This window comes from Drosophila ananassae, chromosome 2R, assembly GCF_017639315.1.
Source record: "Drosophila ananassae strain 14024-0371.13 chromosome 2R, ASM1763931v2, whole genome shotgun sequence".
NCBI lineage: Eukaryota > Metazoa > Arthropoda > Insecta > Diptera > Drosophilidae > Drosophila > Drosophila ananassae.
The window spans coordinates 18,149,433-18,164,270 of NC_057928.1; the positions used below are offsets into that span (position 1 = coordinate 18,149,433).

Here is a 14,838-nt window from a genome sequence, read left to right on the forward strand (position 1 = left end):
ATCAGCATTTTTAATTATTTGCACACGAGAATCAAAATTACTATTTGCAATCATATATATATAAAAAATAAACTTAATTGCCGGCGTTCCGTTATATCATTATATCGTTCCTATACCATTTTTCTCATCATTGCATGCCATCCCTACTCCATCCCACCGTCACTATATCATATCATATCCACCTATCGTTTATCGTTTATCGTACTGGTTGGGGATCCTTTCCACTTTTTTACTTTCTTTCTTTCTTTATTCTTTGTTACTTTAAGCTTAATCAATTTTGGAAGAGTAAACAATACCATCGAGTTGCAATTGTTGCTGCATATGCTATATATATATATATATATGTCTGTGAGTGTCTGTGAGAGTGTGTGAATGTGGATGAGTGTATTATATAGAGCGCTTTGAATGAAAACTAATGATTAATGCGTAATGTATGCTGTTCTACACCTTCCTTCCATCCTTCCATCTCTATCATCTCCTACAACATCCTTCCTATCTGCCTTCACTCTTTTTTTTTTTTCTTCTTTTTACTCACGTTTTGCTCACTTGTTCTTTGTTTTATTCGAGTTCTTTAACTAATTTTTTATAATTTCTCCATCTAATCGCCCTCATTCATCTTAATATTTATACGTATAAACTTTTATAATTTTATACTAAATGGTTTTTTACGTTTTTCTTGTTCTGTTAATACAAACGTCGTCGTGTATATATATAAAAAAAGATGTCCAAAGTTTTTACGTTACGTTATTGTATATACTTTTTTTTTGTTTGTTTTTTTTTTTTTTCATTACTTAGTGGATCGTTTTGATGGTTTTGCCTGCGTTTGCTTTACAGTTGTCCTAGGTTTGTAAATGGGTGTTTTCTTTTTTGTTTTTTTCTTCGAGTGTGTTTCGAGTGGTTTTTTTCTGATGTCTGAATGCTTATATATGAGAGCGCAGCGCCTAGCTATATAGGGCCTTACTATATAGTATCGTACTACATATGTATATATATATAATGTGTGTGTATGTGGGGTGTTTTCTCTCGATCATACACATATACTAGATATATGTACGAATATAACTAACGGCGAATTTACTTTGTTTCCTCCTTCTCTTTGTTCTCCTCGGTCGACTCCTTCTCGTTCGACTGCAAAGGATAATTCGGGTATTAGTTATATCGGTATATCGATATCTTAATCGATAACTTACCTTGTCCTTCTCCAACTCCTTCTCGATCTTGTCGCCCTCGGTGCCCTCCTGTTCATTTGATTTCTCCTGCTCACCGCCTTCCTTGCCCTCCTTAGTCTCTGGCCTTGAAAGTTAAAAATAATTTTAAGTTAGATCCTTAAATCCTTGTTTAAAAAAAGCAAATAGTACTCACTCTGGCTTGGGAATGTGCGCATTGAGATCCAGCTTCGTGCAGATCTCGTCCCAGTCGGGGAAGCACTTGTCCTTCATGCGCGAGACATGACCAATCAAGTTGGGGCACTTCTCAGTCATGTAGTCGCGCAGAGGATATGCGATGTCCTTGGAGAGATAGTGGAGCTGCGAGAGGACCGCAAACGCCACAACATCCAATGTAGTGGGCTCGTCACCGAAGAAGAACGGCTTGCAGTCGAGCATCTCGCTGAGCACCTTCAGATCGCTCTTGCCGAACTCCTCGATCTCCTCGGCGCTGTGGACACCAATGCCATGCGCCTTCAGCTTCTTCGTGCCCTGGAACCACTTTTTGTGTTGAATAGATGTTTTGCCGCACAGAAGTTACGGGTTAACGGGATATTACGGGGTGGTGGGTTAGGGATGGGAGGATTCAAAAGCATTCATTGTGGGGACATTAGGGATGGGAGGATTCAAAAGCATTCATTATGGGGACATTAGGGAGGAGAGTTCAGTTACATGGGGTTTGTTTTGGGGGCACAACACATTACAGTTAGATGTTCAAAACCAAAGTAGTATGCAAAAAAGAACGAAAAAGAAAAAAGAGAAAACCATGCAGAGTTAGTGATAAAGTAACGATCGTTTTTTCTTGTTTTTTTTGTTTCTTTTAATTTTTTGTTTTTTTTGTATTTTGTTTGTTGTTTTGATCATCAATTCCAGCTGAGGTTTGGTGGGTTGTTGGTTGTTATTGGAGAACCCCCTTTGGTGTTATAAACAACATATCCCTTACGAACACGATTTGTTTATATTATTGGCCGGGGGGCCGGGGTAAACTATGTGTGGGGATGGATGGTTGGTTGGTGTGATTGTGTGTGTCTTGGAGTTATAGTTTGGTTTTGGTAGGTGCAACTTAATACTCTACCGATTCCTTAAATTGTTTATTTACACTACCCATCCATCCCCGCCTAATCCACAACGCCGGCCAGCCAGGGACGCCAGGGAACCTCTTCAGTTTTGAATTTCACATGAATCTAAACAAATGACGGATATATATTTGATTTTTGAGGAACTGGCTGGCGATTCAGCTGGATGGCGGTGTGGAATTTACGAAACCAACTACATCAGCTACTTTTTAGGTGGAACTAAAAGATATGCTATAATTTTGGGCTTCCTCTAATGGTCTAACAGGCATTTAAATCGGTTTTCATATGTACGAATTGTTTGACTTTGATTCAGAATAAAAACAAACTCAGTAGAATATATGAACATTTACGAAAAATACCAAAAAGTATGCAATAGATTAGAAAATTCTATCGAAAATCATACAAGTTGACGCAATGAAAACCAAATACCATGAGCATGACCTTCGATTCAAACCATCATCCATCAGTAGTTACCTTGCGACCAAAGGTTATCTTGAAGAAGAAGTTGAGAATGGAGTTGGGCAGCCGGAGGCCCAGAGCATGCTGCAAGTTGACCTTGTAGCCCTTGAGCACATTGTCGGGATACTTGGCCCGCCAGTAGAAGATGATCCAGATGAGATGGTTCTCCAACATGGCAATCGTGGCGTAGGACACATTCCTCTGCTCGGCGGTCAATCCGGCGTCCAGGTTCTTATCGTACTTGGCCGACAGCTCCTTGATGATAATGGCAGAATCGGCGATCTCCTCGCCGTTCAGCTCGATGAACGGTAGCTGACCCTTCTTGGAGCGGAAGCGCATCTTATGATCAACATTCTGAAATGGGGAAGAACACAACCGTATATTTATTATTTCCGTTCGGTGTGATGAGTAATAGTTTGTGGAATTCCAAGGAGTGGGAGATTGTTGTTTATCCCCCACACCCAATTATCTGGGGAGAGGCATCACTATCAGTGCTTATGTGTCAGCTTAGCACTTTAAATAAGGAAATAAGTAGGTATTAATTTTTATAAAGGGGAAAATGGCCATTCCTCCTATCCTTACAAATCTTCCAAAAAACCCAAGGAACATATCCATATGGACGAAATATGATTTGTTTTTTTTGCTCATCTTCATGACTAACGGGAAATGTAGTTCAATCCTTAGGCTGAGCTGAATACCGGCCGCTAGATGGTGCTCATGACATACATATAGCCGGCAAACGTGTCCCAATGTGTATGTATGTACATATGTATTTCCTATGTATGCCAAGCAGATGCTGAAAAACCAACCACTACACAAAAAGCTGTACCTCCCAGGAACCCAAAACCCAAAACCCACAACCCGAATCCGAACCCGAACTCTCTAGCGTTCAAACCCAAATCCGACTACGTTGAAAAACCCACCCAGGGAACCAACACCCCTAACACACACACAGATACGCACAGACACCAATACAAATGCAAATGCGAGCACAGCGGGAGGGAGAGAATGCGTTCCAATTGCCCGCTATTTGAACATTTTGACATATTCCAATACTTCCAGTGTGTACACACGTCCGCCGTTTGAACATGAACCGTTACACGGCTCGTGTGACAGATATAGGCGGGTGTCCGGTTTTCTAGATTTTCGTTTTCGGCTTGGCTGCACAAATCTACATAATAATTTCTAATTAGAAATTTCAAATTTGCTGCCACAACAAAAAAAAAAAAAAAAAACCGAGCTGAGCCGTTGGCATATTTTATGCTTTCGCGCCCTGCCGAAAAGGGAGAGGCAGGGTGTGGTTGCCCGAGAGAAATGGAGAGAGAGAGACACCGGTAGAGAGAGAGAGAGTGAGTGTTGCGGTGTGTTATAGAGAGATTTCCAGCAGCATCGCAAAAAGGGTGGAGTCCCGTCCACATTTCAATTCCAATGATCCACAAAAAAGGCAGCCTGTCTGCTGCTTCTTCTTCTTCTTCCTTCCCCATCTTCTTCTTGCCCACCGCCTACACCAACGCACATAACGGTCGCTGTCAGCCCCCATAAGAACCATCGCCACATTGTCGCCCCACAATGCAAATATTTTTTTTATTAAATCATTATGCCAATTAAGGCGACAATAATGGAGTTTTGGCTCGATTGTTGCTCAATTTTTCGCCAAGTGTAAAATCCAGCAAACATTAAGAAGAAGAAGACGAAGAAGAAGAAGAAGCATCAACGGCAATGCAATTATGCAGCTCATTTGGGAACTTGTGTGTGTGTGTGTATCCACACCCTTGTTCGAAAAATCCAGGGAGAGAGCCAAGAGAACCCAAAATTGCAGTCGAGCGAGTGAGCAACAACAAAGGCAGTTGGCTGTTGTTGTTTTAATGCAAATATGCGGTTTATTAATTAAAACAAAAGCAACAACAGACCCACTGAAATAAAACATAAAACAAAAACAACAAAAAAAAAACAGAAAAGTAAAAAAAAACTCCACTTCCTCTCACACGTACAGTTGCAGCTACATATGCGACAGACAGACACAGTGTTGCCAGATCCGGGCAAAATTCCCTGGATGGCAAATTAAAGCGCGCCAGCATTTTTTTTATTTGAATTGTAATCAGTTTGCGAAGCAATTGAAATTTATGCGTCGTCGATCGCCCTCGACTTATTTGTTTGTGTGTGTTTTTGTAATGCAATATGCATATGGTAGGAAAATGTGAATTAATTGCACAATTCTACAAAGCGGCAGCGGGCGACACTAAGGAATTCCAGCAATGCGGGCCACCGCCTCAAAAGCGAAACTGATGTGTTGTTGTTGTTGTTGTATTTGTTAATGGGCGCCGCCGTCGTTGTAGTGTGAAAAAAATATGCATTTGGTTTATCATCAATAAAGAAACAACTTCTGCTCTTGTTTACACTGATGAATGTGTATACAAAAGTGGCAGGGGGCGGGGGAGCAGGGACCAGGGGGTAAACGGGCTTAGTCAGTTGCAGTGAGTTGCACCCTCCCTTTGGTGATTAATGCAAGCTACGCTCCGCCACGGACAACAAGAACAACAACAAAGACCAGAAATGTCAAAGGTCCACACAGTTTGTTGAACTCTTTCTTCTTTTCCCTCCCCACCCACCATCCCTATTTGGCTTCTTTTTTTTTTTTTTTTGGGTGCCCCTCGTTATCAGTGGAATTGAAAATGGAAAGTATTTTCCAGCTGCGGGCCCAACTGACGGACTGTCAATCATAATTGCCTTGCAATGCGTGGAATGCAACATATGGCAAGATGCGGGGCGAGGGGTGAAGGGAGGGGGTACTGCTACTTATCGGACATCTGTAGATTCTTCAATTAAAATTCCTCAGAGGCTCGTTTTTCATTAACCAGTGTAATTAATAAGATTAAACAACAATTGCGTCTCTAGTTTTGTGCGGGTGACCGCACCCATACCCCCCCTCCCCGACACGCTGCGCCACCCACTGTCCCTTTTTTTTTTGTTGTAGTTTTTCCCCCCAAAGAGTCTATAAAAAAAAAAAATATATGAAAAATATGCAAACCGCATCGCGCGCTTTAAAAATGAGTAGTAGAAAAAAAAAAAGCGAAAAGCTAAAATGGAAGGCCCCAATGGAAGTCGTTGACAGTCGCCCGGCTGCCTGCCCGCCTGCCGCTCCCCCCCTCTGTCCGACCGCCCGCCCACACCATTACAGCTACTTAACGGACTTGACAGATAAGAAGAAGCAGAGATGTGGAGCCGGGGAAGAAGCTACATATTTCTCAGTCGGTCTTAAACTGCATCAATTTTAATTTTTTTTTATTAAAAGCAATTACAAGCTGAAAGAAGCAAGAAGTTGAAGGAAAAGTGAAATAAAAAACAGTGCAGCAGCAACAAAGACAAAGAGCAGACAAGAGAGAGTGAGCCAGAGAGAGAGAGGGAGAGACAAAAGGAGAGAGTCAGTTGGCAAGTGCAAAATTTGAAGCACGACTTCGTTTGAAGAGGGGGTGGTGGGGGGAGGTGGCGTTGTTTGGGGGGAGAGTGGAGCATAAAAGTTGTGCTTTTATGAGAGGCACCAGTGGCGTGGGATATTGGGGGGATGAAGGAACATTAAGTTTCCCAAACAAAGATTGCATTTCTGCAATAGTATCTGTGATTTAAGGATATGATTGTAGTTCCTGTACTTCAAATAATGCAATTATCCATGTTGGGACTCCCACTCAAAATGTGAAACACTCCCCCGCTCAAAATCCTGCGTACGCCCCTGAAAGGAGCAGCACCGAGGCAGCGACGCCGCCGCGGCGTCGGCGCACACACAAATTTTATGTATACGCTGTTTTATGTAGACGACGCACGCACACATCCACGCGCCAGGCTACAGGTTCACACACACAGGGCCCGGGAGACTGGAAGAGCGAGCGAGAGGACCGATGCTAAATGTATCCCTTTTTCAGCTACGGGGCAGGGCAGGGCAGGTCACACACACACACAAACACACACGCGCAAACAGGCTTAGCACACAATCATGGCGGTTGAACGCTCTCCTGCTCTCTCTCTCTGTCTCTCTTCCTGTTCAATGCTCTCCCGCAGGAGCCAGGAAAAAATCTGTACCGCAAAAAATGCGTGGCTTGAAAATCAGCCAAGGAAGAATTCTGGGGGCTCCGAATCCAGGATGCGGAGTTTGGGACTCACCTCGTACTTAAGACCCACTAGGCGCAGCCAGGTCTCCACCTTGAGGCAGTAGGGCGAGAGGGAGGGCAGCAGTGGGGTGCGCGAGAACTGGTACAGATAGATGATGTCCTTCTCGAAGTTAGCCTTGTGCACGTTGAACTTCTGGGCTGGCGGCGGAGCGTCCGTCTTGGCCACCGCTGTGGCCTCCTCCTTCTTGGCCTCACCGTCTCCGGCAGCCCCATCCGCCTTCTCCTCTTTGTTATCCTTGTCTTGGGCAGCATCGCCTGCGCCCTCCTTCTCGGCAGGGGCGGCGGCTGCGGGGGCGGCCTCGGTCGCCGCTGCAGGCTTGTCCGCCTGCTCCGCGTTTTCTGTGCTGGCCGCCACCGCGGGCGTTTCCTCAGCGGGAATCTGGGCTACTTCAGTTGCCATTTTATTTTCTTTTTTTTATTTTTTAATTTTCTGCCTGTCTAATGTCTGTTTTTCCAAAGAGGCTGCTGCTGCTGCGCTTTCTTCGGCTATCACACTTTCCTTGCACACGCGAACTCGGAACTCGAAACTTGAAATGCGAAATGGAAATGCGATCTGGAAAATCTGGAAAAAGAAAATTGTTGTGGTGCTCAAAGGTGGTGGCGGTTCTGTTGCGACGCTGTTAAGGCTCTGTTAAGGCTCCAGGAGAGCGGTAGCAGCGTTTCAACTGAAGAGAGACTTCTGCCGACGTCTCTCTCGCGTACCGGACTATACCGTCTTTACAGTTTTCAAAACAGCGCGCCAAATTTTAAATGATTTTTCTTATATTTTTACTGTTTTTTCTATTTTTTATCCCTATAACTCGATATTTCACTCACAATATTATGCGTTATCCGTTACCCGGTACATGCGTTCCCGGTTCGTACGTTTCCGATTGGGTCCTCTGTCGCTGTCTCGGTTGGCGTCGCTGCGCGCCGCTTTTATACCCCGGGACACTGCTGCCGAACTGGATATTTTCTACAGGCTGGCCACACTGGTACTGTTGCGTTGCTGTTAACTCTCCGAGAGAGCCATTTGGGTCACCCTGTGAGCGCCCTTTTAAAATCCTCTTTTGCAAACTTTAAAATCAAATTAATATACATAATATCACAAAAATGTTGCATTTATCTTTCTTGAATGCAAAAAAATGGTTCAGTTATGTCGACTATTATTTCTAAGCTGTGCGCACTGTGACATTTGTAATGTATATCTGTAATGTAACATTTTACAGTTCCATTTCCTGAGAGGATGAGTTTTTGAAACATTTATCTTTAGAACGCAATATTTAATTTAAAATTTTTTGTTTAATCAGCATTATCTTTATTTTCCATCAAAGGATTCTATTTTTAAAAGACAAGCTATAATTCCCACATCCCTGATTTTTACCAGCAATCACAAAAAATATGAAAAATCTGGCGGGAAAAAAGCGGAAGCGACACCACTGCTTCTGGGAGACTACTCAACACTACTTACGAGGCTTTGTTTTCCTTGTGAAAATTGATAATTTGATAAAAACGCAATAAGCTAGTGAAATCCGACTCTGCGACAATGGGAGCTGTCCTGGGACTCTGTTCCGCCGCCCAGGTGAGTTAGACAATCCCAAACCAGTCGCCCTCTAACCGAACAGCCCGGAACTCAGGTTTTCCATTTGGCAACAAATCAATAATTTCGCCATATGTTACCCCAGGGAGTCCCTAATTGCGGGGTTCTCCCTTCTTAGATCGGGGTATTCCGTCTAGATTGTACAGATATTTATTATGTTGTGATGAGAACTGAATGAGAATCTCCCAAAGATTAGACAAAGAGTTAGATAATAAAGTCCTTAGAACATGACATGGTCTGTACCCAAACTTTATCACTTTTGTTTTATGTTTCCAGTGCGCTATGTGCTGCGGAGGCACTGCTGCCAGCATGTGCTGCTCGGCCTGCCCCAACTGCACCAACTCCTCCTCCTCGCGCTTCATGTACGCCTTCATGCTGTTGGTGGGCACGATCCTGGGAGCCATTGCCCTCTCTCCGGGCTTGCAGGAGACTCTGAAGAAGATGCCCTTCTGCATCAACTCGACTTCCACGTATAGCGCCGGTGCCCTAAGCACATTCTCCGGAGGATCCTTGCAAGCCGACTGTGACTTCGCCCTGGGCTACATGGCCGTTTACAGGCTCTGCTTCGGCTTGGCCTGCTTCTTCGCCCTGATGGCTCTAATTATGATAGGTGTGAAGAGTTCGAGGGACCCGCGATCCAGCATCCAGAACAATTTCTGGCCGCTGAAGTTTCTGATCTGCTTTGGAGCTGCCATTGGCGCCATCTTCATACCGGACGGGTCCTTTGGCCCCTCCATGATGTGGGTGGGGCTAATAGGTGGTCTGGTCTTCATACTCATTCAGCTGGTGATTATTGTGGATTTCGCCCACACTCTGGCTGAGAACTGGATAGGTGAGTCTTACAAGTAGACCTCTAATGATTCATTTAACATAATTTCATTCCAGAGAGCGCCGAAAACAGTCGTGGGTATTATTATCTTCTAGCTGGGGTCACTCTGCTGGGCTACATCTTATCGTTGACTGGGATTACGCTGCTCTATATCTACTTCACCACTGTGAGTGCTTTGCGGACAAATATTTGTTTAGAATTAACCAAGTTCCCCTCCACAGTCCACTGCTTGCGGCATCAACAAGTTCTTCATCTCCATAAACTTGATTCTCTGTGTGGTCATCAGCGTGATCTCGATTCTGCCGGCTGTCCAGGAGCGCTTGCACCACTCAGGACTGTTGCAGAGCTCTCTGGTTACCCTGTACACGGTCTACTTGACCTGGTCGGCTGTGGCCAACAACCCGGGTACGCTTCAGTAGCCAAAATAGCATCTTCCACAAAATAAACATGAATTTCTTGCAGAGAAAGAATGCAATCCCGGAATGTTTGGTCTGATGGAGAGCCTAAGCAACGCCACCACCACTCCGGCCCCATCGACCCACAACTCCAAGGTTACCTTCGATACCACCAACATCATCGGCTTGGTCGTGTGGCTCCTGTGCATTCTGTACAACTGCATCAGCTCGGCGGTGGAGGTGTCCAAGATCACCCACGATAACAGCGAGAAGCGTGGTAAGTTATGTGTTCCTCACTCCCGGTGCTCCGTCCGCATTCCCATCCACTCCGCATGTCCACAGTTTCCATTTCGCACATTCGATCGCCATCACTTTTCATTTAGTTCGCTGTAGAAACAACACCAATCTAATACTGGTAATTAACACTCTTTTGCTTTGGCCGCTTTGATTTCCTTAATTTTTTTCCGACTAACCCGACTAACCTGTGACTGGGATTCGTTTAAATCTTGAAACTGTGTGAAACATGTGGCCCCTGCCACTTCCGCTCCTCTTTCAACTCCGATTAATGTAGTTTTAACAGAAGCTCTATCAGACACAGAGGCAGGCACGGATGCCAACGGCAAGTCCAGCACCGACACCGAGACCGAAGGCGTCTTCTACTCCTGGTCCATGTTCCACATTGTCTTCGTGTGCGCCTCGCTCTATGTTATGATGACCCTGACCAACTGGTACCAGTGAGTATTAATCTCCTCAGTAATGTCCGGATATATCAACTTATTCCTGCCCTCTTTCAGACCCAACTCGGACATTAAGCTGTTTAATGCTAATGAGGCTTCCATGTGGGTGAAGATCATCTCCAGCTGGCTGGGCGTTTTCATTTACGGCTGGAGCTTGACTGCCCCGATTATTCTACCCAATCGCGACTTTAGTTAAGCGATTTAAAAATAGCGATTACTGTCTAGGAGTGGTGCTTAACCAAGCAAAGCGAGAATGGCCAAACGGAACCGAAGGAGCAGACAGTTTTCAAACTGACGAAGATTAATCATACATAATTTTGCCTCTTAGTGTGGTGTCTACTCATTGATCTTATTCTCAAATTGCAACAGTTACCAGTATATATATTATATGTAAATCTATAAACACTTAAACAAAATATAACTAAACTTAACCGAATTAGGACTTTTGTTTCAAGTGGATCTTGTCATGGGGAAGGGCTTCCTTCAGCCGTTCCAGGGTGACGGCCTTTCCCAGGATCTCCATCATTTCAGCCACGCCTGGTCCTTCTTTCAAGCCACTCAGCGCAGCCCGTAGACTCTTCATCATCAGCGGGAACTTGATGTTCTCCTTTTGGGCAAAGCTTTTCAGTCTGGCATTGAGGTCGTCCTTGTCGAACTTCTCATGTGCGTCCAGTTCATCCAGTAAGGTGTTCAGTTGCTCTGGCGAGAGGTCTTTCAGCTCGTAACTTGATGGCTTGACCCACAGGAAGCTCAGCTTGCTGCTGGTCAAATCCTGCAGGAGAGTCAGACGCTGTGATGACCAACGCAAGACCTCCACTATGTGCCCCTCAGCCAGGTCCAGGTTTGAACTGGAATTATAAATAGTTTTTAGGTGCTATATACTTTAAATGAAAAGTCTTACTGTTGTGGATAGGCTTTTCTGACTAGTTCCTGAACGTTTCCGACCAACTGCAACCGGCTCTCCCCATCCGCCAATCGCTGCTCTATTTCGAGTCGATTCAGATCTTCCAGCAGCTCAGGATTTAATCTACTGGGATGGGAGTTGACCCGCTCTATAAGGAATCGCTCGGACAGCTCCGGCACACTGAGAAGCTGCTGTTTTCCACTGCTCCTGTGCTCGAAGCCCCCGCCCGCGGATACCACATAGTTCAGTAGAGACAATGGAAAGTATCCCTTCTCGCGGAAGTGCTGGATGCCTACGTCACCTTGTCGTTTGCTAAGTTTTGTGCCATCGGCGTTTACCAGGAGCGGCAGATGACCGAATTTGGGAGGCTGCCAGCCAAATGCTCTAAGGGATTAACAAAAATGTAAGTCAGTTTAGGGAGGTTTTTGAAATACTTACTTGTAGAGCAGGAGGTGCTTGGTGGTGGATATCTGCCACTCCACTCCTCTCAGGACGTGAGTGATGCCCATCAGATGGTCGTCGACCACGTTCGCAAAGTGGTAGGTGGGAAACTGATCGCTCTTCATAACCACCGGATCGCCCTCGTTGTCGCTGACATTGTGATGGACTTTTCCGTATATGAGATCATCCAGTGGCTCCTCGTGGTCGGTTAGCTTAAATCGGATGCAATGTGGTGTTCCCCTGTCCAGGAGGGTGTCCTCTTCTGCTTTTGTGAGATGCCGGCATTTGTTATCGTAGCGTGGAACCTGCCGAGCTCTGACCGCCTCCTTACGCAACAGATCCAGACGTCTTTCAGTGCAGAAGCACCTGTAGGCAGTGCCATTATCCAGTAGCTCCTCGATGGCTTTGCTAATCATAATTATTATTAAATTAATTCATTAAATGGCTGGTATAATCACCTGTATATCTCAGTTCTTTGGCTCTGCACATACGGTCCAAATTGGCCGCCAAAACCAGGACCCTCGTCGATTTCTATGCCCGCCCAGAGTAGGTCCTCCACCAGGCGTTCACTGGCACCTGGAACCAGACGCGTTTGGTCCGTGTCCTCGATCCGGAGCAGGAACTTTCCATTCAAATGCCGGGCGTAAAGAAAGTTGTACAATGCCGTGCGGAGACCTCCCAAATGCAAGTATCCCGTAGGACTGGGAGCAAACCGCACTCGCACTGGGCTTTGGGATTGGGAGTAGGTGCGGTGCAGACCCGACCGAAAGAAGTATCTCTGGCTAAATTTCCACATTTTTTTTAAAATAAAAATCTAATAGGATGCAAGTTTTTGTTTACATCGAACAGCTGTTGGATAGAACGGGGCTGCCAACTCATTTTATTACCTGTTGTTGGTTAACAGAGACTTAACATAGGCGCCCGATTTAAGTTTTAAAAATATTACATCGTTTTTGAGTCTTGGGCGCTTTATTTAACAAAAATGCAGTTACTTCAGAAGGAATCAATAAATTAGCAGCTTGTGAACATTCGGCTTAGTAAGTATTACACGGCTCAGGTAGGCTGGTACGTGGAGACCTATTTGATAGAGCAGTTGGCCAGCTTGCTGGAAAGTTTCTCGCCCTCGGGCGTCAGCAAGAAGTTGTCCTTCCACACGGCCAAGCCATCGCCGTTTGTCTTGAAGTCAACGGAGAGCTTCTCCCACACCTTCTTCTTGGGATTCAGCTGTTCGTCGGGCGTGCCACTGAATCCTTCGAAGGCGAGCCGGCTTCCAGGAGCAGCTGAGGTCGGGACTACAATTGGCTCAACAACAGTGTGATCGGCGCTGGGAAAACATAATTAAAAAAAGAGTTCCAAAAATGGTTCGAAGCCAGACTCACTTGGAGGTGCATAGAACCATTCCCTCAGAGAGAATACCACGCATCTTGGAGGGCTTCAAATTGCAGAGGACCGCCACGAGTCGCTGGTCCAACTCCTCCTGAGTGACAAACTTCACCAGACCACTGATGATTGTCCTGGGCTGCTCCTCAGCCAAGTCAATCTTAAGGACGTAGAGGGTGTCGGCATCGGGGTGGCGTCCCACCTCAACAACCTTGCCCACGCGGATATCCAGACGATAGGGTGCATCCTCATCAGCGCCGGCTGCTGGAGCAGCTCCAGCCTTGACCTTTGCGGGTGGTGGATAAGCAGCAGCACTAAGTTTCCTGGAAAATAAAATGTTTTCTTTAAATTAATCGTAAAATAAAGAGATTTAAAGGCAACCCACTGAAGTTCTGGACTCTCAAAGGCCTTGCGAATGGGATCCAAGAGTCGGTTGATGTACTTCTCCACGGTGGCCTTCAGATCACCTGGGTGCAACTTGTCGTCAGCGTAGTACTTCTCCAGATCTGCGTACTTTAGGAAGGTAACGTCGCCGCCATGCTCAGCGCCACGGTTCACCTCGAATCCTTCGCCTTCTTTGAAGAGCGAGAACAGGACGTGCTTCACAAAGGAGAGCAGTCCATTGTCGGCAATGTTTCCGGGCTCGCAGAAGGCCTTCTTCAGCTTCTTCTTGACATTGGCGGGCGAGTCCAGCAGGTCGATCTTGGAGTCTTCCTCGGAGGAGGACATCTTGCCACCAGCAAGTCCAGGAACTGAAAGTAGAAGCCCATAAGGAAATACGTTTCGCTTTTACGAAATAAGCGATGACTCACCCATGGGGTTCATGAAGTGGATGCGCTTCTCATAGCCCAGTTGGGGCAGGTACTTCTCCGAGAAGGTGAAGATTTTACGCTGATCCACGCCACCAAACTGAGCATCCACCTTCAGGTACTCCTCGTCCAGGGCCTGCAGCCCAGGGTACAGCAACCCGGAGAGTAAGGGGTACTCCACCTGCTTGACCACCTCCGCTCCGGCCTTCTTTGCGTCGTGCTGGGTCACAACCGAGCTTAGTTTGTATACATCGAGGGTGTACTCCTTGGAAAGCTGGTAGTCGCTGCCCTTCACAAACTTCAACTTCTCGAGTGGAACTCCAATGGAGCTCAACATGGCCTTGATAACCTGCTCGTAGTACTGGGTCCTCAGCTCCAAGAGGGACCACGGCGCCTTCATGTTGTCCAGGTAGGCGTGTAGGTCGGCAAACAGGATGGTGACCTCGCAGCCGGCCTTCAGAAAATCGGCAATCTTCGACATGGGCACGAAGTAGGCGACATGTGGTTTTCCCGTCGTCGCCGTTCCCCAGTAGATCTTCAGATCCCGCTCTGCCAGGATCTTCGTGAGCTTGTCATCGCCGAGCGTCTCCTGCAGGTTGCGCGTTATGAGCGCTTTCTTATCAGCGGGCGTTAATCCAACCATTTTTAAGGAAATTCTTGCGATTTCGTGCGATTTCGCCAAATGTTGTTGGGGAAGAGGAAGAAGAAGACACCTGCATGCGTGGTCAACAGCTGTTGGACGGGCCAACTCGACGGGGACTTAGCAGCTGTTACATCACTGTTATGATGATGTATGTAGTGATGAATTTAAAGTTTATTTTATAGATAAAATCGCAAATGAGATATGTTTGGGATGTTTTA

At 45.9% G+C, this 14,838-nt stretch overlaps 4 protein-coding genes across 7 annotated transcripts; 1 reads left to right on the forward strand and 3 right to left on the reverse strand.

Annotated features, from left to right (window-relative positions):
- Positions 1-670: 670 nt before the first annotated feature.
- On the reverse strand, positions 671-7,861 carry LOC6493085 (failed axon connections). 2 transcript variants are annotated; one of them, XM_014908718.3, is made up of 6 exons: positions 7,720-7,861; positions 6,896-7,465; positions 2,756-3,094; positions 1,363-1,697; positions 1,191-1,293; positions 671-1,128 (listed from the first exon to the last, which is right to left on the reverse strand). In XM_014908718.3, exons 2-6 carry the CDS (start codon positions 7,301-7,303, stop codon positions 1,075-1,077), a joined length of 1,239 nt encoding a protein of 412 aa, XP_014764204.1. In that variant the 5' UTR covers positions 7,304-7,465; positions 7,720-7,861; the 3' UTR covers positions 671-1,074. The 2 variants fall into 2 exon arrangements, with proteins under 2 accessions (XP_014764204.1, XP_001957013.1); XM_001956977.4 differs by having other exon boundaries at positions 1,363-1,706.
- A 450-nt stretch (positions 7,862-8,311) lies between these two features.
- On the forward strand, positions 8,312-10,879 carry LOC6506910 (serine incorporator 1). Of its 3 annotated transcripts, none has more exons than XM_001956976.4 (7): positions 8,312-8,464; positions 8,759-9,314; positions 9,368-9,477; positions 9,533-9,716; positions 9,774-9,983; positions 10,278-10,440; positions 10,501-10,879. In XM_001956976.4, exons 1-7 carry the CDS (start codon positions 8,429-8,431, stop codon positions 10,637-10,639), a joined length of 1,398 nt encoding a protein of 465 aa, XP_001957012.1. In that variant the 5' UTR covers positions 8,312-8,428; the 3' UTR covers positions 10,640-10,879. The 3 variants fall into 3 exon arrangements, with proteins under 3 accessions (XP_001957012.1, XP_014764965.1, XP_014764966.1); XM_014909479.3 differs by having other exon boundaries at positions 10,287-10,440; XM_014909480.3 differs by having other exon boundaries at positions 10,299-10,440.
- LOC6493084 (probable glutamate--tRNA ligase, mitochondrial) lies at positions 10,768-12,686 on the reverse strand. The gene is made up of 4 exons (XM_001956975.4): positions 12,247-12,686; positions 11,786-12,196; positions 11,345-11,731; positions 10,768-11,291 (listed from the first exon to the last, which is right to left on the reverse strand). Exons 1-4 carry the CDS (start codon positions 12,582-12,584, stop codon positions 10,880-10,882), a joined length of 1,548 nt encoding a protein of 515 aa, XP_001957011.1. The 5' UTR covers positions 12,585-12,686; the 3' UTR covers positions 10,768-10,879.
- Positions 12,687-12,735: 49 nt separating this feature from the next.
- LOC6493083 (tyrosine--tRNA ligase, cytoplasmic) lies at positions 12,736-14,692 on the reverse strand. Its single transcript, XM_001956974.4, has 4 exons — positions 13,981-14,692; positions 13,554-13,920; positions 13,168-13,491; positions 12,736-13,112 (listed from the first exon to the last, which is right to left on the reverse strand). The coding sequence occupies exons 1-4, from the start codon at positions 14,618-14,620 to the stop codon at positions 12,866-12,868; spliced, it is 1,578 nt and encodes a 525-aa protein (XP_001957010.1). The 5' UTR covers positions 14,621-14,692; the 3' UTR covers positions 12,736-12,865.
- Between the last annotated feature and the right edge of the window lie 146 nt (positions 14,693-14,838).